The following is a 26803-nucleotide window of genomic DNA, read 5'->3' as shown; positions in this document are numbered from 1 at the left end:
GCAGGGAGAGATGGGGAAATAACCTGACAAAAGGAAAAAAGCTGAACTACATTACTGAATACTTAAAAAAGGTATTTAGTAGAAAAATGAAAACAGGTCACTAGATCATGTAAACATTTGTAAATTAATGGCATCATTTTAATGATACCAGACAATATAGTGAAATATACTTTGTCTAAATTTTTCTAGGACAAACTTTTAACTATTATAGAGACAAAACTCTCCTCAGACAAGGAAAGAGGATAATCATTTACAGATTGAAGAAACACTGAAAAACAGACTTCAGTGAGTAGTCCTGTCCATCACAGAATGGAGAGAAGGACTAGTTGTAGTCATGACTTTTTTGCTTAATATATAATGATCCTAATTAGTTCTTTATTAGTAACACTAAATACCAGATGCACAATTCTCATCTCCCACGTTCTCTAAATGACAATGGTTTCAAAGCAATGCTTTATACACATTTACATATTCAAAGTCAGTATAAAGAATTTGGTTTCAAATTTAAGATCACTTAATTTTTGGAGCACAGATACAAACTTCACCATTACACCAAGAATGAAGCATGCCAAAGAAAAGCATACCCTTCATTGGGGGAAAAGACAGTTACTTCAATCTTACTTCCTGCCCCACAGGCAAAAAAAAATGAAAGCTATGTATCCAAAAATATAAACACAGGCACCTGTTTGTATACACATAAATGTGTGTTCACACTCACAAAGATCCTCTCTGTGTGGTGAAAAGAAAGCACAAATAACTACACTAAAATCAGTAATTAATTGCACCATGATGTCTCCTCTCTCATGTCTATTCCCCACTGAAACCTGTAATCACATCCTTGTCAAAAGATGCATTCAATACCCTGGATTGCTGCAAGTACATCCACTGATATGTTCGCATTTTTCAGCTCCTAATCTAGAGCCAACCCTCCTTCAAAGCTATTTAAAATGAACACAACTCCTAAAGTACATGCAGCACAATTGCCAAGTCCTTTCTCTAATAATTACTTACTTAACTTGCTGCTTACAGCTAAAAAAGTGTTTTTTCTTAGACCCTAAAACAATGAAAGCATCTCTCCAAAGGTCTACCTAGAAAACAGATGTTAACTCCAGTCTTCTAGTTTTTCATTTTTCAGTCTGTCTCTTACACAAAGCTACAAGCAAGCTAACAATGATTCAGATTTTTGTGAAGTGTAGGGACCATGTTTTAAACACAGATCACTTGCAATGTTAACACTAACTCAGTGAGTAGTCAGGACTATAAAACTGTATTTATAAACCTATAGAAGATTATGACAATGGCTGTGTCATTATGAAAACCAAAGTAATTCGTGCCTTAACATCTGCATCTTCAGGAAGTAAGCAAAAAGCAGGACACAACATTGTATTCAACAGAACACTTTACATGCTCCTGTCCCAACAAGGTATGCTGAGAATCAAAGGTACCTTTAAAAGCAACACACAATCCAGTCTCACAACACAGCACATGCTGGCAAGTACAAGGAAACAAGAAGCAGCACACCTTCAGTATAGGTCAGTCGGTAATCCACAGACACCAACACCTGCACCTAAGGGCCCACGTCTAATTCCTTAAATTAGTTCAGAGGGTGGGTGGGTAGGACAGAAAACCCTTCCAGTTTTCACAAATGAAATACAATCAGGGTTAGTACCTCTTTACAAGTTTTCCTCTTTCCTTCCTGGAAGTGCCCAAAATCATATGTTCCTATCCTTAGTGGGTGGCAAAACCCCCTGTCTTTCTAAAGGTTTTTCAAAGCTTAATTTTCTAAGTACCTCCATGACAATAAATAATAAATGTTGCATGTAGGTATTAATTAAAAACATCACCACCAGTTGATGTTCGCTCCACGTACCCCCCCATTTCAGCCAAGCAAGCTCTTGTTCCTCCAAAACACAGTGGCATTTACCTCACTGACCTTGGGACTGCCTTCCTCCAGTATTTCTCCCTCATCAGTTTGCATGGGAACAGGATCTGTGCAAAGCTCTGCAGAAATGCAAAATACTGCCTAAAAGATAAACAACAAAGATATTTTAAAAACAATGGGTTTTTTGCCTTTAACAATGTTACGTGAGATTGCAGTGCACATCAACAACAATTCTAGGCTACGACCTTTAATACTGCCATTCTGCACATATTTGCTGAAATTGTTTAACACAAACAAGACAACTATTATTCAGGATAAAATAAAACTACTTAATTAAAAGAAAAAAACCTACTTAACAGGAATATACTTTCTTTTTAACTTTAAAGCATCATTGCTGAGTATTTAACGTAGTCACTGATTTTACCCATTAAAGTCACAGTCAGAAAGGAACGATCACGCAGACCAGAGCTGAGCAATTCTTTCTTACTAGGAAATAGCTTTTGTGCAAATATAAGCTTCAAAGACTCAGCTCACGGACAATCTAAAGGATATTAGTTTGAAAAATTATTAAGACTTCCAGTGATCTCACAGTACCTCTGAAGTCTTACTTTCAGGATTTTTTCCTTGACTTCATTTCAAAAATAAATACATTCTAGAATCTAAATGGTTCAGGGAACAGATGAAGTTCTTCACCTTCAGGTTGGCATTTCCAATCTAACCCAGATCAACATATCTCAGTGTTTCCAACATTCAACACTATTAGGCAACCTATTGTTAAGTTCATTTGACAGTATCAGTGCAGTTCCAACTGAAAAAAATCCGCACCCCAAACTCAATTTTTCAAATTGCAAAGTAACTTATGGAAGGATGCAATACAATTAGGGAGACTTTGGTGTTTAGGATTAGAATGTCTTCTACTTCAGAGGATGAGGCATCTTTCAGGGGTAATGGATCAAATGCACCAGCATAAATTCAGCAGGAATCTCTCACACCGAAAATGCAAGACATAAGCCATGACCAGATCTCTAACGTTCCAGGTATATGGAAAGTAAGGGCTCCCACTGAGGGAAGCCAAGAGTTGTTGGCCTTTAACAGTTGTCCCTCTCAAGATCATGTAACTCTTCAACTGCACCAGCATTTAAAATCCATTTCAAGTTACTCTACTTCAGCACCTCGGCTAAAGAGGTACAGACTGTCACCTTCGCAGCAGCAATTCCAAGCCTGGAAACTGACAAGAGAAAGCTTCTGGATGATGCACCTCCTTCACTTCATTGTTAATGCCTGTTCAGAGTGTAGGGCTGTCTGCATTCCAATCTCCTCTGTTATGTTGCACATAGCTAAGACAACATCTGTCATGGTTGACTCAAAGAGTGAAGAACATGTTCTACAAACATTAAGGGCCTGAAGCTATAAAATGTTACATACAACTTAATAAATCTTACAGCTAACAAACTGTTCCATTCAGTAATATCATACATTCTTATGCAAAGCACAGAAGTTGTAAGGACTTAGAGCGCAGTAATTTCCTTTTCTGGGAAAAGAAGGAATAAAGAGAAAAGAGAACTCTCACCTACTTAAATATTCTGCCTTCAGCACATAATCAAGAATCAGAGGTATCAAATACTAAGCATGGCATCGACGCCAAGACCCTCTTGCCTGTAACAAATGTTTCTTGCTTTTTGTTCTGCACCCACAGTGGAGGAGGCCAGGCTGGACAGTCCCTGTCCATGGTACTTCTTTGCCATGCTCGGTTTCTGAAACCCACTCCAGAACTTCCGGAGTTTTGGAGCATGATTTTACAGTATCAGAGTCAAGTAATGGGGAAGCTCCTCAGATTTTTGTTAGACAGTCTTTTGTCTAACAGCCAAACCAGCTTGGGCCAGAAGGATTCCTGTGGCACTTACCTGGCCTCAAAATCAGAGAAATAAGCAAGAATGAACTTGAGCTACAGAAGCATTAAAAAAAGCTTATATATATAAAACAAGACCAGAAAGGTCAGACCAAGAGCACTGCAAGGGGAAGTCACTTTTCATTTAGAGTGCTGGCAGAACTCAAACATGAGCCTCTGAAAAACTGACGTGTTTTATCTTCTGAGATCCCTCACTACCAGAGGAATTGGCAGTATCTGACACCAGTTTTTATACACAACTCCTGGAAGAAGACAAAAAAAACACCAACCAGTGCATCTCAAAGGAGGAAAGAAAAGGTCAGCAGAATTAAGAAATTTTTAAAAAATGGAAAGGCTACAAGAAGAAAGACAAGCAAGCTCTTCCACAGACAACAGATTAAATACACTGGAACTATCCAGAACTCAGATCAGAGCAGGAAATTGAATTAATAAACTCTCTTCCTTCTCCATTGTATTTTCTTTTCTATGAATTTCTATTCTTCTCTCTTCATTTATCCCATAATTAATGTTTTGTTGGTTTTAACATTTAAAGAAAACATATTATATTATGTCATACAATGCTTAGTTAGAGCAAACTCTCTCCCATGGAATGATAAAAAGGTAGTTCTAAAAGGCTCAGTAATTTACCAGAAAACTTCACAGGGGAAAATGAAAATCCACCAAAAAAATTTTGTAGCTGGTGCAGGAAGACCCTAAGCCACAGACTACAAGAGGTGTTGCAAGAGAAAGTTTTGCTGAACACCATCCTTTTATCATTTGGTTTGGGTTATTTTATACTTTATTGCATTTGCTTCTCAGTTCTTTCAGGAGACAAAACATCCTGCAGTAAACTATGAGCCCAATTCAATAATTTTTTTATTCTTTTGCGTATATGAATCATTGATTCCCTTAGCCACTGGCATAAGAATGCTGCATTGCAAGTTTGTTTATTGCCAAAAGGAGACACTTCAAGATTCCTGAATCCTTGGGACACTACCTCTGTGGCAGACTTTTGTAGCAGTCATTTACAACTGAGGGTGACTTCTCAGCCAACAGAGACTGCTTATTGCCAGCACATCAGTTACTGACATCACCAGTTACTGCCATCACCTCTTCAGCTCACCAGCTTCTGACCAGAGTGCTAAAGGTGACACACAGGGTCATTTATTTTATACATGGAGGATGGGCCAGAAGTAAGAATTTGTACTAGCATACTAAAGGATCAGGAAAATGCCAAAAGCCTAAGGGCATTTCTTTACTTATAGTCAATACTTAATGTGATACGTCAGGTTCCCAGGTGATAAAGGTTTATAGACAGTCCATTTAGATTTTCAGATCCAACACCTATCAACAAAGTCACTCCTGGAAAAGGTCAAAAGTAAGATAATCCTCTTCTTCTACCCTTGCATATATCCACCCAAAATACTTGAAATGTGACTGAAATCCCCCAATCTTTTTATTCATCTGATATCCTTCAGAAAAATTAATTAATTTCAACTGGAGTGAGATAACTCCAAGGGAGGTCTGACAAATAGCAATGCACTGGTACGCCCACATATGATGTCGAAAATGCACATCTAAACTTAGGAACAACTTTTATTTAACTCTTTAAAATATAATACACTGATGACTATTTATTCTCAAAGGTAAAGACATTCATTAATATGAACCAGCTGGATTTCTTATGAACTTTAATGCCTACTACAATATTGTCCTGCCATAAACCAGTACGGTTTTGGGACAATCCAGTTTGATATTTTGTCCTATTTCTGTTCCATCTCTTTCTGCAGCAAAGATGTACACGTTTTGTTTAGTGGGATCAGCATGATGGATGCAGCTACCAGCCATACACTCAGTGTAGGCAGAACAGTGCAGGCAGGCTCCTTATGGATACCATCTCTGCACTACTGCATTCTAACACACTCTGGGCAAGTAAAACCTGAGCAAAATTTCCATATACTTATAAATCCCTGAAATAGCAGTGAACAAAGTACGTCCTCTAGGCCTAATTTTCCCTCCACATAGAAGGGTCCAGCATGGAAAAACACAAAGTCCTCAATAGCAAGAGAGAGCTGGAATTCAAATTATTTCAAATTTGATTTCATCAAACAGGCATCACTGGGACAAAGCACCTCATCTAATTCAAGGGCCTTTCATGCAGCAACACTTTTTTTTTTTTAATATTAGTAGCAGGAATGAAACATGGACTAAAGAGAAAATATGTTCTTCATTTTATAATGAAGAAAAAAACTTCTTCAAGCTTCTAAAGAGTACAGCTGCAAGAGAAGCACTTATTAATGTACAACCAATTGCAATTCCTGTGAATTCTCAAGTCTAAATTGGATATGGCCCACTAGAAAACCCCTGAAGGACAGGAAGACTGTGCCAACTGTCACCATTAAGCAGAAATTGAAGGTAGGTTCCAAACTCTCTCACACAGCAAAACAGGCACACGAGTGCTCTTCCAAGATGGTGATCCTGTATACAGGGCATACTTGAAACAAGAGCAGTTAGAACAAGGCAGTACTTGACTAAGCTGTCTCTTAAATGAGACTGAGCTTATTTGACACAATTGTATCGACACATAATGGCTCTCACCATTCTCTAGGTACAGACAAAAAAGTGTTCATTTTTAACACATGATCCAGCCATATTGTATTTAATTGCTAAAGCATTGTATTACACCAAGGATGTTAAGAATGTACAAAAGCAACACAAAATTTAATGTACAGAAGAAGAACAGAATATTTTTCGTCACTTTAAATGCAAGTTGCTCTGAAAGCAAGAGCATTCAGAAGATTAAAAAATCTTTGACTATAACTTTATTGCTTATAGGAAAGAATCACTTACCAATTCCAGTGACATTAGAATCTCAACATAAATTAACTAATTTTCAAATAAAATGGGACATCATACATGTCAACTTTAGCTTACAGAAACAAATCACATCACGCAGTTACATAAACTTCACACCCAAACCCACAGGAAATAACACACTAGAAAGTATATGAAAACAGATATACATTCTACAGTATCTTGAGAACCAGCATAGGCTATTGTTCTTCTCACCCCCAACTTTCAAGGTCACAATACTGAACTTTGGTTGATTTTTACCTTTGACAGTTTCCAAGGGCTGCCAAAGCCCACAAGGATCCGTCCTGGCTACATTCAGTGCAAAAACGAAACCCTAAAAGGAGGAAAAAAAAAAAATTAAAACATCAACCAACCATGGGCATTAGTAAATAAAAAAACACGTAACAATAGAAGTCAATTGTCTCAAAATCTCAGCAAACCTAGGTGCACAAAAGTGAAAGGAACAGGCTGCCATCAGGAAAATATTTTCTTAAAGTATCCCCACAACCTCCCATCCAAACCTGGAAAAAGAGTAAACACTGGTAGCATGTGTGAGAGAATCCCCTACTGACTATGAGATACAACAGAACAGTAGGAGGCTCTAGAAACATAATTTCTGTTCACTACTGGGAAAAAACATGGGGTGAAACTGGTTTCTTGTATAAGAACTGAGAGAACACACACAAGTGTGTTGCCTTGCAGTTAAGGAAGGTGATTATGTAATCCTACCATAACTCCTAAATATTAAATATTACATGTAAAAATGAATCCCATACGTACCAATTGTCAGGTATTTAATCCTATTTTGAAAGGCCAACATAGCAGTGCAGCACTGGCTAACAATCTAGCCCATTTCAAATCATACATAATCAGTCTTAACCACAGCTAGTATTAAATACTTCAATTTTGGTTTTGCAAAACATAACCAACTTCCAGGAATTAAAAGAAGTTCAGAACTATCAGCTTACCACCATACATCTTTCAAATATCAGCTGCTGTTGTAACTAAACAAAAACATCACATACTCAATTAGGATATCGGGAAGTTGGCTTAGTCATTCATAACTTCAAAACAATACAGAAATATTTCATGGTTTTTCATCTACAGCACACTGGCAGTGAAACAGTAATGATTTACTATAAAAATTATACAGGACAACCCAGGTCTCACTGTGATGGTAATTCTCCACTTCATTTTTCAAGGCTGAAGATGGAAACATACCTTGTAACCAATTAGAAATAATTTGGTAGAAGGAGAGATACTACTGGTGCTTGAGAAGAGGATTTGCAACCTCCTTATTTCACATGGTTTAGAACAATCTCTTCGCATTACTTAGGTGGAAGGAAATCCAGGAAGGATTAGTACTTCAAGGAAAAACGAACTAAAGATATCACTCTAAACAAAGCAGCTGGGAGGAATGGGAAAAGGTGGAAATCCTCAATCTCTTACAAAAATAAAGAATCCAGAGAGGAATATTCAGGAACGGCAGTCACATACCCCACAAAATCACTGTGGTGTTCTACAGCAAAACATGACATGAGAAAGGGTGTCCATTATGTTTAATTTAGTGTTGCACAACTTCATATTTTGTTCAGTATTAAATTCCTTGCACTGATGTTTTTGGTAATGTATGGAAAATGTTTCAGCTGTTTACATAGATATGACACAAGTACTTTTAACAAGATAAAGAACTGTAACTTGAACAAGGTATCATACACATTAGTCTGTACTGCTCTTCTTGAGTAACATGAGAACAGAAGGACTATAAAGAAGTTAAAGACAACCTATACAACCAAAACACAAGTCCCACTTCACAGCACTTAAGTCTTTTTACATGAACAGCTCAAATACAAACTAACAAACCATTTCATGAAACAGAACCCTCCTGAAGATGTCATGGGGTTTTTAAAACTACACAACATGATCTGCTTGAGAAAATCCAACCATTAGTGAATTTGTGGGTTTTTTCTCATTAAAGAACATTTGAGTCAACATTAAGGGAGACATGTAAAATATGCAAAAAGATACTTCTCAAATGGTCCTAAATCAGACTTCAATTTAGTAAATCCTGTCTCTAGCCTTTGAGTCTAAAGACAGTCTTGAAATATAAAGACACAATATTTCATCATCACCTTCCTGGTGTTCCAAACCATTTACATAAACAATATTTAAGATGCTAAATGTTTCTCCTCTCGCTAAAAAAGTAAACTGAAAAGACTACTTTAAAAAATGTTCTGCTTACACCTTTTTGCCACTTTCTACTGCACAAAGCAGCACTTTTTTGCTCATACTGACTTTGCTAAAAAATCCATTAAAGGTTACAGTGAACATAAAAGGTATTTGTCTTCCCTTTGCTACAGCAGCCTATTGTACAGTACATAAGCTACATATCACTTCTCAACTGTAATCAAGGTTACATCGCAACTATAATCAGCCAAAGGCTGCCAAGCAGTTAAGTTTTCCAAAGTCCTTTGTGCTTTGTCCCACTGTCTTTTCAATGTGACTGAAGCATATATAGACACACATTTATGTGCATATACACACATATGTGTATATATATAACAAAACATCCTCAAAATTATTTCTACCTTTTCTCTTCAAGACCCTCAACACTCTACACCACAATGTTTAGGAGAACTACCAAACTGAGGTTGTTGGGAGTACTCTATCTTAATTGACTGACAGCGCCTTTTTGACAGTCAGAACCATAGCCAAGAGTTGTGATGATACCTAGAGCAGCAAGGAATTAAAATACAGTGAGTTGAGAATACCAGCTGCTTTCTACATTCCACATCAAAGTTTAACCCACTCAAGAGATTTGTTTTGCAAAGTTGGAAACAAACTATCACTTAAAAAAACCCATTCTTCTCAATTGTTCCTCTCTGGTTCTATCAGGTCTTGCACATTATCGGTTTTCAGGCACTGAAAAGGGCTACTTCCCACTGCTAATGCTGCTACTACTTGTTAGCAGTAGCAATGCTCAGAATCCCAATGGCACAAAAGCAGCCATTACCATAAGTATTACAACTATCATGGCATTTAATGGTGCCCCGGTGGCAAAAAAGGCACACAATCAACATGCTCAAGATGCCTACAATCCACGTATACCAGCATTCCCAAGGATTCAGCACTGCTGGAGCAACACCAGTGCAACCAAGCCTTTATTTCAGGGCATTTGCAAAGTGACAAAGTCTTCAGAATAGAGAGGACCAGAGTTCTCTAAGGGGTGGTGAAGAGAAGAGTGGATGTTACACTAGACCAGAGACATTAAGTATTTTTCTCCATCTTAAGCAAAACGTTGTGATGAGTGAGAAGCCTGTGTCTCAACAGCTCAACTTTAAACCTGAAAGCTATAAATAACTCCTTTACTGCTGATAATCCCAACAGAATCATCCTGTCAGATTATTTACACCACTAAAGTCAACTCAGGATCGAAGGTTTGCTTTCATACCACCAGTAACACTCATCAAGTCCTATATGGCAGTGTTTATCAAACCCAGCAGTAGTAACTAAACTAAAATTGATAAGGTGGTAAGCAGCCATGTGCAGAGGAAAGGGGGAAGGGTGGTTTATACACTGACAGCAGCAATTACAAGAGCTGAAGACAACGCTACTAAAAATCATTCACATGCAGGACAGGACTGGAAGATACCATACCTTTCAAACGATCTCGTTCTTACAATCTTCGTGTATTTAATTACGAGAGTATCTAAGTTACCTGTCTTAAACCACCCTTTTGTTTTGTTTGTTTTCACAGTAAGAGCTGTGTTGTTAAGGAATTCACACCAGCAGGGCAATACCGGTGCTAAGTCCTCCAGCAGCCACGAAGGCAGACAAGCATCCTCTGCTGCCCAAGAGAGCCTCTAGGTCTTGGCACTGCACCCCATAATGCAGCCTCGGGCAGAAGACTATGGCCAGACTGAGCCAGGACACAGGCAGGAAGAAGGGCAGGGGAGTGTGATGGAGAATGAAGGTTAAGTCACAATCTGCTTTTTCTGTTTTCTAAACTTCACTCTTTTATAGCTTATACCCTGAAATTTTCCAAAATAATGTTCCATATTTATCTCACTTCTAATGATTAATAACAGAGGGGTTCTTTTATACAAAGACATTTTGACTTCCCACTAACATGATTATACATGCAGAGAAGTCCAAGATCTTAGCACTATTATTGTCAAAGAAAACAAATGCTGAGTTGTTAAGCAAATAATTCTAAACTATAATTGCAAACACCAACTTTGAACATAACCAGCTGCCAAATAGAACTTCATCAATATTTATAGCATGACATCAGTCTGAATTGTACTTTTCAGCTATTTCGGCACCTAAGAAAGGAACAGGAAGCTAACTTTCAAAAATCTGTTTTATATTCAATAACGTTTTTTCAATCTTTAAAGAAATAAGGCAATACACTCATTTTTATGGCTAATTTTTAAATTTAAAAGCACAGTGCAAGTTATTACTGATACAATGCTAGTCCTCAACACTGCAATCTTTGCTGAACATGTTTAGTCAGTATTACTGAATTTGGAACTACTTGCAAGAAGAGCTTCAGACCTGCTCAACTATGTGTGAGGTCAGGGCCCTAAATTTTCAGTCTTTTGGGTTTGGCACAAAAGAGTTCTTCAACTTTCTCATCTTATTTCCTCTGAAAGTGGCATTTAAAGGAAAGGTAACCCAGCTTTATTATCAACACCAAAATCATAAAAGTCTGCCTTTAGGGTACCTATTTGAACTACGTGACAACTGATTTCCACAGTCAAGCTCTCCCACCATATTCAAAAACCTAACTCTTGAAATTTGCTCCTAGGTTTGAATGTTCTTCACTTATATGTTACTTTTTGTTCATCTTTCATTAAATCTGAAAATGCAGTAACACAAATTCTCAATTATTTTTTGTCCAAACTTTGCAAGACTAAAGTTACTTTTAGTTTATTTACATGCCCAGCTGTGGCAAGGGCGAGATAAGCTGATACACAGTATCCATACACAAGGCAGTGCCAGTTTATCTAGTTACCTTAAACTGGTGAAAGCAACATTATCCAGCACTGGTTAAGAACAGGGTTAGAGCCGGAGACGGAACAGACTAATTATGTCACTGTATTCTTGCCCTCAGGCCACCACAATGTAACACTGTCAGGAGCGTTTTCCTTTGCTTAGTAGACAATGTTAAAAAGTACTTGATACAATGGACTTCTACCTGTTTTCTCCACAGTCTAATTTAGTTTTCAATCAACAGGAAGTTTTTCTCGGTATGAATCTATTTTCTGCAATACATGAATTGCCAGGGACAGGGAAGAGAAAATTGGACTTTCAATACGGAAGAACCAGAGGAGTTAACTTCCAACAAATGAGAGCATTATCAGCCAGTTTTGGTTGCTTCTACAAGCACTCTGAAAATCAAAACGGCCAAGCAAAGAAAATTATAGACAGCTAATCTACTGCAAGTGTGGAGTTTAAAAAATGTGTGAAAAAGCCTAGCTCTGCAATAAAATACATCTTCCCCCTCTCAAGTACCATTTAGCAAAGCGAGTGTCATCAGAAACATAGGAAACTTCCCCTAACCTTTTATTAAATATAACAGAAACACTGAACACCAACAAAAATCTACACTTGTTCTTCATGCTGTCACCACACCAGCTGCAGAAAGTAGAGGAGCAGACCCAAACATCTATCCATGCAAAAAGCACAGCTACAACAATAAAACCTCAGTTTTAGCTTTACTATCCCACTTTGCCTTCAAGGGCTAGGAAAAACAGGAGCGGAGCCTGTATGAAATCACCACAAAAAAGACACTTATTATGAGGGGCAGGGAAATACTATAGTGTTATAGGGAATAGTATAAAGACAAGATCCATTTTAAATGTGAGGATCCATTTCAAATGTGAGAAAATATTAAGTATTGAATTTTTTTTTTTTTGCAATGTCAATGAAAAATGGTATGAATCTTAATGGCCACAAACAAGCACTGTGGCTTGACTCTCTCATTTTTGTTCTCATCAAAAGAAGACTCATTTGCATTTTTAATTTGCAAGAATAGGCATCTGATACAATGCAACTCAAACCTGGTAAGACAGAATCTCAGCCATTTGACAAACAAAAACACAAAAAATTTCATTTTAAACAATTTTTTTTTATCAGAATCCAAATACATAAGGGAGGATAAGAATTTAAATTACAATGGCTGTAGTATTAAAATTTCCTGCATAAACACACATTCATGCCAAAGCACTCTTTTTTTAGCTTCTTACTTAAAACAGTCAAGTGGAACTTAAAAAACAAACAAACAAAAATTCCAAAATAAAAACCCCAAACATAATTATCAGAATAAACATATTCCCAACACAGAGTGAAACTGCTATATTTACAGCAATATAAGAATCTTGTTATTATAAATGCCAATACATCCAGGAAAAATCTCAATGCATAAAAATCCCAGAGGGGGTCACAAAGAAAGATACAAAACCCCATAAAAGTAGCTGACAATGCTTTAAAGCAAGTATTTAGAGCAATATGTATTATGGCCTTCTTTCTTACAGGGATTTTGAGCTGCTTCAGATCAAGGATGGATCATAATTCATTCTGCAGTGAAGTATATTTTGGTCTTTGTAAGAAGCTGGGGTGAGGGGACACATCATCCATTCCTCTATCTCAGAGGCAAATTTTTTAAATCAAAACATTATCCTAAAGCTTTTTCACAAGTTCCTCGTCATTCCTCATGCTAGTTGCACCCTCTAATACTATTAACTTATGGCTTCTCAAGTCACGGTGCGCAAGCAACAGAAACTTCAGACATCTGAAATAGTATTTCACTGCAATGGTAAAGTGAGTGAGTGTATAGGTGACTTAATCTTCTACAAAATCTAACTTCTGGAAAAGCTTTTAAATCACAAAGTTACTGTACTGCTGTATAAAAAGCAGAATATACTGTCAGCTGTAATAAGAAAATAAAATGTACTCTGTGGCACTCCCATCTTCTCCAGAAAGAGACATCAGATTATTTCTGGGACATTTGGGGATCCTTAGAAGAGAGCTAAAAGATTCTCAAATGTACAGGAGAAGACCTGGACAACCTGGATTTCTTCAGCTCCTGAGACACAGAAGTTCATAACTAGAGAACAGACACCAAATTTCTGAGTAATTTGTATCTCTTGGCTGTAAGAAGCAGCGAGACAAGAGGACCTACTCCCATTATCACTGGTGGATCACCCTAAGGCTGAAATATATTTAGTCCACAGTAGACTGGCAAGTCCATGAAGAGTTCCTTCTATTTGCTAGAGACGGGTTTTCTGTCTCTCCTACCACTTGTGATACTGTTGTGAGATTTATGCAGAGAGGTCACAAAGCCAGGGAAGTTGGCAATGAGATTACCTTGGAGCAGCCCAGGAGTTTCTTAGTTCTGGTCATGTGGAGACCTATTGGGCTAGTCCTAAACAAGAAGACCAGCAAACAGCTTTCCAAACATCTAACTTCTGGATTTAAAATCATACACTTAATTTAACTAGTGAAACTCTCTCACAAAGTCTACCTTTGCCACGTGAACAACACACTAGAGAACTGCAAGAACAACCAGTGTTTGTGGTAAGAAAAAAAGAGGGACTCGAGTAGGAAAAATCTCCTGCAACCCTAGGATACAAGATGATCAGAGGAACAGGAAGAAGCATTTCCAACAAACAAAATAGAGGCCAGAATCTGAAAAATCCTCAAACTTAGCAGAAGAAAGCCAACAGTATTCACAAAAATGATGTTCTTTATCAACTACTACCAAATCAAAGGGCATAAATTTCTCCTATTACAGAACAGACTTTACTAATGAAAAACCCAATACACTACTGAAAAAGTCTGCCAGGTTGTTTTTCTTTATAGCACTTTTTATGACACTCTCAAGAGTCATGATAAAATTATAGAATACATCAATGACTTTTACTTCATTACTCAGATGAATTAGAGGACTTCCCCTGACACAAGCAACATGATATTATTGTATCAGTCTGACAGGGGATTAGTCAAAATGTATCTAAAATTATCAACTCTTTGTTTTGCAACTTTGCTTCTTATCCTTTCATCCGCTAATAAGCTTTCCAGCCTCCCATCTTCTGTCTAACATGGTCAAAATATATCAACTTCCAGGTTATTTTTTACACGTTTATTCTGACCAGTATCCTGTAGCACGCAGCACAAGTGCTGCCTTATGATACCTCCCATTTCTCCTGACAAGCAGGATGCTGCTCCACAAACTTAAAAGCTAAACTGGCTAAGAGCTGCTTTCAGATCCATTTCACTTTTTTAAGTAGATATTTTAAAAAATTTAAACAGTGCAAGTCTCAGACAGAACATTAACTTGCTTCCCAGATTTTCTCACTGAGAAACTATTGTGTTTTTTCTAATCCACAGACATTAAATCAGGAAATACATGCACGATATCCAATTTCAGAACTACTAAAGCTGGCAAGGCCCAGAAACGCAATCCGTACTGACTAGCTGAAACTGGAAAAGGTCATCTCCATAGCTCACAACATGGTAAACACGGAGAACATCCAAACTCCAACCACAACCCTTACACTGATGAAAACTTAAAAACCTCAGAACATTGCCCTACAACATGATGCAAACCATAATAAGTGCAAAAACACCCTCTCCCTCTAACCGCTATAAGAAGGCAAAGGGAAAAAATAAATTTAACATACTCACTGCCTACTGCTCTAAAGGGGAAAAAAATAAGTGACACCAACGCCTTGCAGCAAAGCATGTTTATTTCCCTGAAGAAACAGAAAATAATGAGTAAAAGTGCAACACAAAGAAGGCATGAACAGAAGAGAAATGTAAGGAAGTATCAGAGTTTTACTATCCGCTGAAAGGGACGGGGAACAGCAATCAGAATATCCTGACTACTCTCACCCCAGTCACCTCGCAAGCAGAAATACCAGCAGGCAACTACTTGTCTGACAGTGACAGCTGGCTCAAGTACCAAAAAGTGCTCCTATTTTTATTAGCAGATAGTAGCCAAAAGTTTCGTTTGGATTCACAAAAAATTAACATGAATTCTTCAGTCCATATTCCACACACTGCTGAAAGAACAAGTAACCTTAGCACGTAAGTTTTATCTGAAAATGGAGAAAGACAGTAAATTCTAATTTAATTAAGACTGTTAGCAAGAATATATGTCTGCTTCTACCACAACTGGTCAAACCATTAGAAATACGCGTTACTGTTTGCTCAACATCTCTGTGCTGGGTTCTTGCAATTAGAACTGAAGACTAACATTCTCTTGCTATTCTCTCCCTAAGGCAGTGAAACATTTCATGACTGAAATTTCTGAAAACGCAAGAAACAGATCATTAAAAGCAATTCCAGAGCAAACCCATTTTATAAGCACTGAGGCAACAGAAAACTTTTAGCTTTAAAGAAAGCCAGTGGTACATATGTGCTAGTATCAGGTACTTCCCTCCTTTACCTATGTGCTAAACAGGCTTCATTTATCCTGTGAAGACAAACAATGCCAGTTCTTCACAAAAACACAGCTACTGACCCAAATTACACGCGGGTTAAGGATGAGTGAAAAACAAAAACTAATAATAAAGAAGTGAATAGCTGTAAGATGCAAGGTATGCTGTAAGTAGAAGTATTGCAGAGTTTGTGAACCTAATCGCAGCACTACGAGCAATTACTGAGGAAAGCCATTGCAAAGAAACTGGAAAATGACTGTTAATTGTTATTACTGCACAAAGCAGACAATATCTATGTATAAAAAGATTTCCAAGAAAATAAACACAATAATGGCAATAAATGACTAGAAGAGACTCTGCATCCAAGCATTTTGCAGAAAATGGAGAATAGAGTAACCAAACCATTAAGCAGACTATTAATAAACTCATTCAAGTCAATAACTAAGCTTCTTAGACTTATTCTATGATCTCCAGTTCATACTGCTTAATTGTAAATCCAATCTCTTCTGTGAGCAGAAATACACCAGCTTTACTGGGGGGGAAAAAAAGAAAAAAATCACTCAGAAATCCAAGAGAACAAACCCCATTTTAACATATTTTCAAATTACTAATTCTACAGCAGTCCTTCAATTCTTTCCATCATTCTGGCTGGAGCTATTCATCCCACTGCTCTAGATGCAGCTATCTCCAGATACGATTTTTATTATGCATTACTTCTGCAAAAAAATTAATTTCTGATTTCATACTTGCTATGACAGGAGGCAGATCTAAGGTAAAATACACTACCTCAGAACTACACAAAATTCTCTCCTGAAACTTTCTCCTCTGAAGTCATCCTCCAACACCAAGTTTTAATGGTGAAATAAACATCACCAAGCAAAGCCATGACACACACTCAACCTAAATATTTTACTAGACTATTCGATCACACAAACTCTGGCAGATTAAGCTTTGTCAAGACTTTTACATCCAAACGTTTGAACTTACTATTTAAATGAAAGTGTAGATCTCTAGCTAAACTTGCAGGTGTACAGAAACTGTAGTAATGCATTAATTCAAAAGTCTGCCTAATCAAGAGATACTGACTGGTTTATCATTACATTTTTTCCAGGACTTCCATATTACAGGGTTTAAGTGCTTCCCTTTAAGCATCCCAATAACATTTTGCCAATTAGCACTGAAACTTCTGAGCTAATTCCCTACATATGTATAGTTCTACACAGAATATGGTATTTACAAAATGTTTACATGCAATATAGCTAAACAAGATAAAACTAAATGTATAATGATGACCTCATCTAATCTCTACAAAGACAGATGTGCCTGCATCTTACTGCCCCAAAACCTCACAGCAGAAAATCTAACACACAGCTCTCTGGGCTCCCTTCCCCCATCTCCAGCCTCAACTTTTTGCAGGGCAATTTCTTCGCTGAGGAATTGTCTAGTTACACCTGCAACTCAGTTAAACTCGGGTGGAAAGTCACCCCTGCAAACTCCTCCCTCGAGGTACATCTACCCAGCAGATCCTGCACTAACCATGGCTCATCTAGAAAACCTGGAACTTATCTCTCAAGTCGGGGCCTTGGGTAATGCAGCAGATGAGAGCATTCACTCACATCTCAACAGCACACATTCCAAGGAATCTGTACCCTTAGAGAGTCACCACAGGAGAGAAGGGCATTGCTGAGCAACTTCGGTGTGGACAAACTAATTACAAAGCTGCTTGAACTTGTGCACATATTTTAATAACCCTACGAATCGAAGCAATCACCTCTACAACACTTGTCGCAGGAACTAATTTCCAAAATCCATTCATATGGATAGCGATTTTACTGGAAAACAATAGGTAAAACAGACCTTTCAAATACACAGCTATACAACCCCAAAAGATCTACTATTTTGCAGGAAGAGTCACAGTTTTTGTAGAGGTTGTAAATGTGACACTGAACTCTAGCAAGTCATGCTTAAAATATAGTAATTAATGGATTGTAAAAAAAGGAAAGTTAACTTTGCAAAGAGCTATCTTAACAAACGTTCATAAGGCCAGTGAAATGTTACCATGGAAAAACAAGTACTGTTTACAGCAGTAAGCGTCTCTACTTTAGCTAGGAAAACACTTTGTTGAGACTTCGATTTATTCAACAAGCCTCAGCTCTATGCTGTAGTAGAGCCTCCTACATGCACTTTCATAAAGCAGATCTGAGCTATCAAGATACCACGCTGCAGGCAGCGCTTATCCACAACCAGAGAAGCGTCTCCAGAAACAAACATTCCCGCATTTTTGCTACAAACAGCTGGGGAAACTTTATTTTCCGCCTGGGACACACCTCTGAACACGGTCACTCTTCCCACCCACCCATTACATTCACACACACACACGCACACACCAGCATCACGTTCCACTCATCCAGCGCGGTTTGCAGTGGTACCAACGCAACCTCGGCTCTGTCCCCACACTACAGCACTTTTTTTCCCCCATCTACACAAGGGCTTCTCGGAGTCTTTCCGCCGCTGTACCTCCTGCCCGGCCTGGGTGATCCGGCGGGCGGGCGGGCGGGCGGCTCTTCCCCGGGGCCCTGTGTGGAGCCGGAGGGGGCGGCGGGGGGCACCGGGGCGCAGCCGCGGCGAGCGGCGGCCGCACGTGAGGCGAAGAGGGGGCGGCGCTCGCCCGGCTGTGCCCCGGGACAGGCACTCGCCGGGGTCGGGGCGGGAGCAGCGGCCGCTCCGCCGCCGCCGGGGCAGCGCCCTTGAGCCGCCGCCGCTTGGGGCCCCTCCCGCCGGCCCGGCCCCCCCGTCCCTCCCCCGCCCCGCGGCACCGCGGCCCGGCGCCAGAGGCCCCTCAGAGGCGGCGCGAGGGTCCGCAAGGCGGGAAGGGCTCCGAGGGAATCCCGCGGCGGGAGCTGGGAGCGGGGATAGGGGATACGTGGGGGGCCCGTCCCGCACTCACCGCCGAGGCGCCGCCGCGGTGCGCTGAGCCCCCGTTCTTCTCAGTGCCGGGGGCGGCTCCGCCCGCCCGGGAAACACGAACCCCAGGAAGCAAAAGGCGAAGAAGCTGCGAAAAGCGTCGTCCCCCTCCCCCCCCCCTCCGCCGGCCCCGCCAGAAAAACACCACCGGGGGGGGGAAAAAAAAAAAAAACCAAAACCAAACTTTCCTTGCCGCCGTCTCTCCCTCCCCCGAGGAGCACGAACCCAAACACACCGGGACACGCCCCCGCACCGCCTCTCGCACCGCCCATTGGACGGCGCCTCGCCGACCCTCGCGCTGATTGGTCGTTCTGCCTGCTCGTCTTCTCCTTCCTCTCCCCTTTCCGCGCCTGCACGCTGCCCATTGGGAAGAGTCTGGGCGATCTCTCCGCCCATTAGCCATGACGCACGTCAATCACAGCAGAGCACCGCCTCTCAGGGCTTTTGATTGGGCTCTCGCGTCACTACACGCTCAGTGATTGGCTGCATTTGCTGGCTGTCAGCGGTTACCCCCCTTCACATCCCTCACTGGCTCCCGCCCCTTCTTCCTCTGCCAGTTGGCTGCGATATTTGCCCCTTAAATGGGGCACTCGCTCGCCCGCTTGTATTTGTCCCGCCCTTCCGCTCTACGGATTGGGCTGTGGGTCGCACCCTCCGACTCCATTAGAGAAGGAATGTACCCGTTACACCGTAACAGCGCGGAAACCCGCCCACCGAGCCGTTCTCCTCGGCGGCTCCTGGGACCCTCCTCAACCGAGGCAAGGTTACATCAGTGCACTCATTTGCCGGCCGCACGGGCGATCGCGGGAATGGCCGTTCAGCGGCGCCGCGACACGGCACCGATGCCACACTGCCCACCCTCCTCAGCCACAGCTACGCTTCCCCCGCCCCTCCACGTGCACGCGAGACAACTATTGGGCAGGGTAGGTGTCAGTCGTATAGTTCGCGAAGCTCATTGGCCGGAATCCGACGCCTGCGCAGCCAACCGGCGACCGCCCCCCGGTGTCACCCGCCGGATGACACAGCAACCGTGAGCTGGAGGGGTGGGGAAAGGTAGGGTCGAGCTTTTGATTGGTTGGTTTCACTGTCAATCTCCCTGGAGGGAGGAGAGTGGGCGGGGCGATGGTGCGTGCCGGCCGCGCCCCACGTGGCCTGGGCAGCTGCGCACGTGACGGAGGCCCACGACCGGGAAAACTTATGGAAAAGGGATTTGCGGTGACCACAGTGTTATTCCTAAATGTAATCGTTACAAATACACGTTGATCTTCATTATCCGTGGAGTGGGCCGAGCCAGAAACAGGACTGCGGGGGCGGTCGGTGGGAGGCTGAGGCAGGAGCAGGCCCGGGGACGCTTTCCTGGGAGGTGGTGTGAAGGCCGGGAGGAGCTGCAGCCGCCTGAGCCCTGGGGCTGGAAGCGCCTGCAGAGCAGGTGTGGGTCAGCACTGCTGCGTCTCAGAACGGGAAGGACAAAAATGGGAGGTACATAAGCAGGACCTGCATGGCACAAAGGATTAACAGAGCAGAACCCGAGGAGCATTGGAGTATCCAAAACGGACAGAAAGCACTGAGGGGAATACATGGATAACAGAAGCATGTGGAGGATAAACTGGGAGCAAGAGGTTATCCTTGCTTGTACCTAATGTCTATGCTCGTTCTCATTCTCCAGTATATTTGAAGGCTGCTGTTCCATTGATGAGTGTCATTTCCTGACCTCGCCCACGGCTGCATGCCTGTGCAATCTTTCCATTTGATCTCCTTTGGAGAATCCTGTTAACAACCTGATCAGCAGAACCGTGGAGCAGCTGAAAGTGCCGTTTTGGTGCTGAAGAGAGAACTCGAGAAATGGGATGTGCCTGTCACCCTAGTGAACAGGTCTGTGGGTGTTCGGTGAAAACGTGCTCTGTCTTGGAAGAGCCACAGAGCCCTTTACAGGTTAGTCACCAGCAGGAGGGACAGCTGCCAGCACAGCACAGTCGTGTGCTAGTGGCACAGACAGCGGACAAGATCCGTGCAAACTCAGGCTACACGAGTCAGTAAAGAGCAGTGAATCTTCTGATGGCTTCTCCATTCAGTAATGGTAACTGATTTCTACATTGATTGGTGGGAAAAGAGCTCCATTAATATGAATGTGACTTCATACTGGATGTGTACATACTTGTTACTGTAGTGCTGTAAGGAATACAAAAGGCTCTGCATAAATCAATACGAATTAGTAATATAACTTTTGGATGCACTTTGCCTCTCTTCCTCATTGTTTATTCAGTGTGTGGGAGCTGTCTGTGTCCTGTCTATCCACGTGTATTTTTCATGTTGTAAGCAGACATCACTAATACTCCAAGAGTACAGGTTGCGCACTTTGGGAGAGAAGGATCTGTCCAAGAGCTGACCTTGTATTTGCCATAAGTAAAAAAATAATTAAATAATTTCCCTCTGTAAACTCTCTTTCCCCTTACTGGTGTTCTTTTGTGAGTGCTCCTTCCTATGTTTTGCTCAGGGCGTGCAGGTGAAGGAATATGATTTGTTTTGCATAAGCCTAGGGAACCGGATATTTTCATTTCGGAGGAGCAAAAGATACCACTCTCCCTTGTTCCTGTAGTTTCACACTACAAAACAAATTTGAACTGTAGAAAGCAAGCAGATTTTGTTGGTTTGGCCGAAGTTATAATGGATGACTCAGGAGTTCCCACCCAGGTTCACCCGTGGATTTGGAAGGAATCACAGCTTCCTGTCATGTTCTGGTTCTCATGAAGTCCAAATGCTTAGGGAAAAAAAAAAATTCTTGCGGGTTTTTTCATACCTCCCCACTATCAGTCCTATCCAAAAAATGAAACCAAGTTGGATAGTGAAATTGCATTTTTTCAGCCACTGGATGTCAGTATTACACTACCACTGTGGGGCCCTTCCAGGTGCTGGGAAAGGTTGGATTTCTTTGGGGTGAAAATCTTTCCGCTCTGACAGTGAAGTGATGAGAAAAACCATTATAGGTTTGGGGAGTGGTCTCACTGCAGTATGAGTGTGCTCTTTGGCTCCTCAGGAAACAGGCTGGGACCCTGCCTGCAGAGCATCAAACCTCACACAGCTTGTAGCCAGAGAGACAGACAGACTTCAGTGCTGGGGTCAATTCCACAGCCTTTTGACTCTTATGTTATGAAAATACATCACCTCTTCATTTTTAAAATGTACTTGTTATAAATACTGCATCTGACAGGGATACAGTCCAGAAAAAGCCTGCATGAAGGCTAAACGTGTCTAAACAAAATGTGCTGCCAGCTTGGGACAATTCTGAATGCAGGAATGAGAGAAGACAAGAATTTAGAAACAGCTTCGATATTTGGAATTTGTAGTTAGTGTTTCTGAGATCAGACACTGGTTTATTGTTTCCAAAAGTGCCATGATGTGATTTTTTTTATAGGCTTGCTAGGTTTTTAAGTTAATGTACCCAAATGAGCCTGGATAGTCAGTCACTAAAAACTACTGATACTTTCAGAAAAGGTCTTTGCTAACCCTGCCTTTTTTTCTGCTTTGCATGCCCTAAGCAGCAGCTGTCTTGTGGACACAGAAAGGAGCCAACTACTTACCTGCATAGTGATTAAGAGAAAGGTTACTTTTTGGAAAGCCACAGTCAAGTGTGTGCTGATGCTCTTTATGGTGCCCTATGTTTAAGTGTTTTCACATGAAACGTGACATTTAACATATGATATAATGCTGTGCTTTATCTGTGTCTAAAATGCAGGCAGCACTGGAAAAGAAGATTGCTGTTGTTTAAAAAATTATTCATAAAAAAGTAATAAAAGAACTGATGTTCTCTTGTTCTATATAAACACAGGCTGATTAGATTAGTTGCTTACTTACATCTTTCCCCTGGAAGCTGCTTTTTAATCCATCCTTTTCCTAGAAGACTTCAGGGAAGTTTCAGCAGGGATATGGCATCAATATATGAGGGGAATAAAGCATAAATATTTACAAAGATTTTGATCCTGTTTAAATATCCTTATTTAAAAGTATTTATCCTAATAATTACTTTCAGCAGAGACATCTGCTAAGAATTCAGCATTTCCTATTTCCTTCAACTGAGTGATGAGAAGTTTTCTCAGCCATTCTTGTGCATCCTTCTTGGAACTTTTCAGGGAACAAGCAAGAGAGCGGAAGTAATACTTCATATGCCTGGAAGCTGCAAAAATGGGGACAGAAAAAAGGGATTTGTGTTTAAAATAGAGAAGAACAGATTTCAACACAATTATTTTCTCGCCACCCATAACAGCAGAGAGAAACACAAAAGAGCAGTTTAAGGAAAAACAAAGTAATGGAGACTAGAATTAAATTAAATAGCAAGAGGAAATTAGGGAGATGTCATGTAATTTTCAAATTTGTATGTTGGTCATGTGATTAGTGCTACCATTCCTGCTTTACAAAAAAAACCCTAAAAATATCTTTAATGACTCTGAGTGCTCAGGACCTGAGCTTTAAGTCCCAGTCAGACACCTCCACGTCTTTAACTGTTCTTAATATAGTAGGCTTATTTTGACATTACCTATTTTTATGTGTCATACCCAGGAAAGATATGCAGTTGCAATAGAAACAAGAGCAGTTTATGCATGTCTGGGGCACAGTGCTTAGCAGAAGTTTCAATTTGTTGTGCTGTCATGCTCACATTATATTGTTGGAAGGAAAAGGGAGAAAGAATATTGTCAGCCCACAGCTAAAGGGAAAAATTGTTAATATGACAGCAGTGGTTTTAAATAGAGAATAATTCATAATACTACTTCGTTTTGTTTTTGCTGGAGGCAAAATTAAAACAATGCTTCATTAACATTATTTGAAGCTATTTTAAATACAGCTATTTTCAGCAAAACAATGCTAACATGTGGAGGTTTTTTAATGAAAAAAGCAGACAATTAGGAAAACATTTTGAAAAATATTGTAGTCTTTTATGCAGTCTCTTTTTGCCAATTTTTTTCCCTATGTTTAGTCCTGAAAGTGAAGCAGCGAGCTCCTAGGAGTTATCAGCTAGCAGTTATGCTGAGGCTGGAAGTTATGCAGCTCTTCAGACAAGGTTTTTATTGACTTTTAACGTTCCCATTCCACTGTCTTGGTTGGATCTATGGTACTCAACAGCAGTAGCAGCCTAAAACTGTTTTGCAAAATTGTTTTGTGTCACCTTTAGCTGAATCTAAATGGAATCTAAAGTATAGGTAGGTGAAAGCAATTATAGCATTTTATTGTTACAGGTCCACCTTCATCATCAGGACAGCATTAGAATTTTACAGCTAAACATAGGGTAACTGCTATAGACACTTTCTTCCTTTGTTCTCCAAGGTTCAGATCGACCTTGGAGTTTCTGTTTCTCCCAAATTAGGCAGTTTTGTGAGTTGTACTCGTTTGTGTACCCACTTCTGTCACCCAGCTCCATCCCAACAGAAGAATCGGGTTTTGAAGAAAAAAAGAGGCCTGGGCACATTGCTGCCGGTTCCTTCCCTATGCCACAGGGACTATGATATATATATGCCCTTGCTCTTGCAAAAGGGAAATACCACACATGTATGATCAATACTGATGCTGGGGAAAGCTCCCACCTGTCCTTCTATAGCAAACTCTACTAGGAGAGCAAGAGCATGGGATTATTTTTTGTTTCTTAAATCATTATTCTTATTTTCTGGGAGTTGTATCTGTGTAGTAATTTAAGATGGCAGCTTTCCAAGGCTTTGCTGTGGTTCTAATTTAATTGAGTATGCTGTTTAATTTTTTAACTTGAGCTTTTTCCTCATATTCAAAAGGACTGCCGTTGTCCTTTATTATTAATGAGATCAAAGCAAGCAGAATGGCTGCCATTTCTCCTTAGTCTGGAAGTGAAACTATCCATAGTAGAAAAGCTCAGTGCTGTCTGCACTTGTCAGCAGCCCTGAAAGCAATACCATCAGCAAAACATCTGCCTTTCTTTGGTCTGGTGAGCTGGACACAGACAGTGAGCAGGAATAATGCTCTGCCAGAAAAAACAGATGAGGAAACAAGGATGGCACCTGCAGAACAGGGGACAGACTGAAGAGTTACTGTGGGGTGGGGCACTGGAGTGTGCACAATGCAGGGCAGAAAACCTGAGGGGGAAAAAAATAAGTTTCTTTTTCTAATGTGTGGAAAATTGTGCCTCCTCCAGGCAGCCCAGGTGAAAAAGAAAAAAAAAACAAAAAAAAAAACCGACCACAAAAGTTGCCATCAATTTTGATTAGGAATTCAAAGATGCAGTATGACTTTGTACTCTCATACACTCTGGAATGTGGTTGTATTATTCCCCCTTCGTGGCTTCCTTCCCAAAGTTTCCAAAACAGGTGTTTCATGGAGAAGCATGCAGTTATATTTCCATAAAAACCAGAACAACAAAACCACCAGAAACTCCATGCGTATCTGAGTTTTAACTGGACAGCTCACTGACACTTGCACAGGGGCCAGAGTCCAGGGTGCCAGGACCCAAGGGTAGAAAGCAAGAATAATTCTGAAAGGGAGCATCATCAGTAAGAAAGAGGAGGAAAAAACCAGCTGAAAGATAGCGTAAAACTGAGACCGGTAGAAAAACGTGGTCACTGAAAATCTCAGTGCAAGGCAGAATGAAGGTGATGGTGGGGAAAATGTGAGGAAGATCTTATGTGGCAGGGAGTGGGAAGCTCTCTGGGAGGTTTCTTGGCTCGTGGGCCAGCACTGCGCGCAGCAGGACGTGCTCTGTCCTCAAACGGAGCTCTCAGGAGCTGCGCTCTTCTCGCCCCGATCAGCCAAGACCCTGCAGAGAGAGCAGCGTGGGGAGGCAGGAGGGAGATGACGGCAGCAGCGGGCTGTGAGTACCAGGAGGAAGAGCTGTGAAGCGAAATGGCCCAGGGTCACCCCGCGTGAGGTGGTGTGAACCCTGAGGAAGGCGGCAGGAGCTGTTCCCATGATTTTGCCTCCAGCAGCTCGGGAACAAAGAGCAGCCACGCTGGGTGAGCCAAGCTCTTTTTTCTTTACTACTCAAAGCTGATTACTTGCAAACCCCATGACTCACTCACTGTCCCAGCTCTGCTTCTGTAACAGTTAGCAGCAAAGTCAACCCAGGTTTGTGAGTACGGCTTTCTGTGTCACCTCCTCAGGGGAAATCTGCCAGCAGTTTCCCTGTGGCTGCCACGGGATCAGTTGCTGGGAGTTCAAGGTGGGGCTGCGTGGGCAAAGCCCTCAGGACCACGCCTGGGAACAATTCCTCGTACTGGGAGATGATCTTTTTGGGGACACTAAAAAATTATGTGCAGGCTCCACCACAGAAAGAAGACTCATTTGCTCAGGAGCTACAACAGTATTTAGTCCACTGTGCTATTTTCTTTTTGCATGAGGAAGGAAAGGTGATCAAAATTCCAGTGGATTTCATCAAGCACAAATGACCCTTCTAATAACACCAGGTTCTCTCTTCCTCACTCCAGAAAAAGCCAGGGCTTTTCTCCTAGTCCTGCCCTAAAGAGACTCTTGGATTGGTAGAGGAAAGTAAACACTGAGGCTTGCTTTCTTTTTTTTCCCGAAAGAGAGCAAAATGTTCTCTCTTTTATGACTGCTGTTCTGGATTCCAGAACCTTGCTAAACAGAGTGGTCCCTCTCAAGAGCCCTCAGCAGCTCAGTTCTAGTCTGCTTCCTCTGCTTGGACCACACTTGATTTCTGCTGCTGGATTGCTTATTGTCGCTGAGGGTCTTACAGAGCCTAATCCACTCCTGGTATCTGTTGTAACCTATGGTCCTGCTTCCACAGGGTAGTGCTAATGC

At 41.0% G+C, this 26803-nt stretch overlaps 1 protein-coding gene across 5 annotated transcripts in view; it reads right to left on the bottom strand.

Moving 5' to 3' along the window:
- Window positions 1-19170, bottom strand: part of TNRC6B (trinucleotide repeat containing adaptor 6B) — a 122786-nt gene extending 103616 nt beyond the window's left edge. For 4 of the 5 annotated variants that reach the window (XM_082280936.1, XM_082280931.1, XM_082280934.1 and 1 more), the window contains exons 1-3: window positions 19017-19170; window positions 6885-6957; window positions 1925-2023 (exon numbers count right to left, since the gene is read on the bottom strand). In XM_082280936.1, coding sequence (XP_082137062.1) covers window positions 1925-1978 — 54 coding nt within the window. In that variant the 5' untranslated portion in view covers window positions 1979-2023; window positions 6885-6957; window positions 19017-19170. The remainder of the gene's footprint in view (window positions 1-1924; window positions 2024-6884; window positions 6958-19016) is intronic. The other variant, XM_082280932.1, reaches the window with a different exon arrangement.
- Between the last annotated feature and the right edge of the window lie 7633 nt (window positions 19171-26803).

The sequence above is a fragment of the Coloeus monedula genome (assembly GCF_965178545.1).
Source record: "Coloeus monedula genome assembly, chromosome: 4".
NCBI classification, from domain to species: Eukaryota; Metazoa; Chordata; class Aves; order Passeriformes; family Corvidae; genus Coloeus; species Coloeus monedula.
This window is presented reverse-complemented; position numbering and strand designations above follow the sequence as displayed.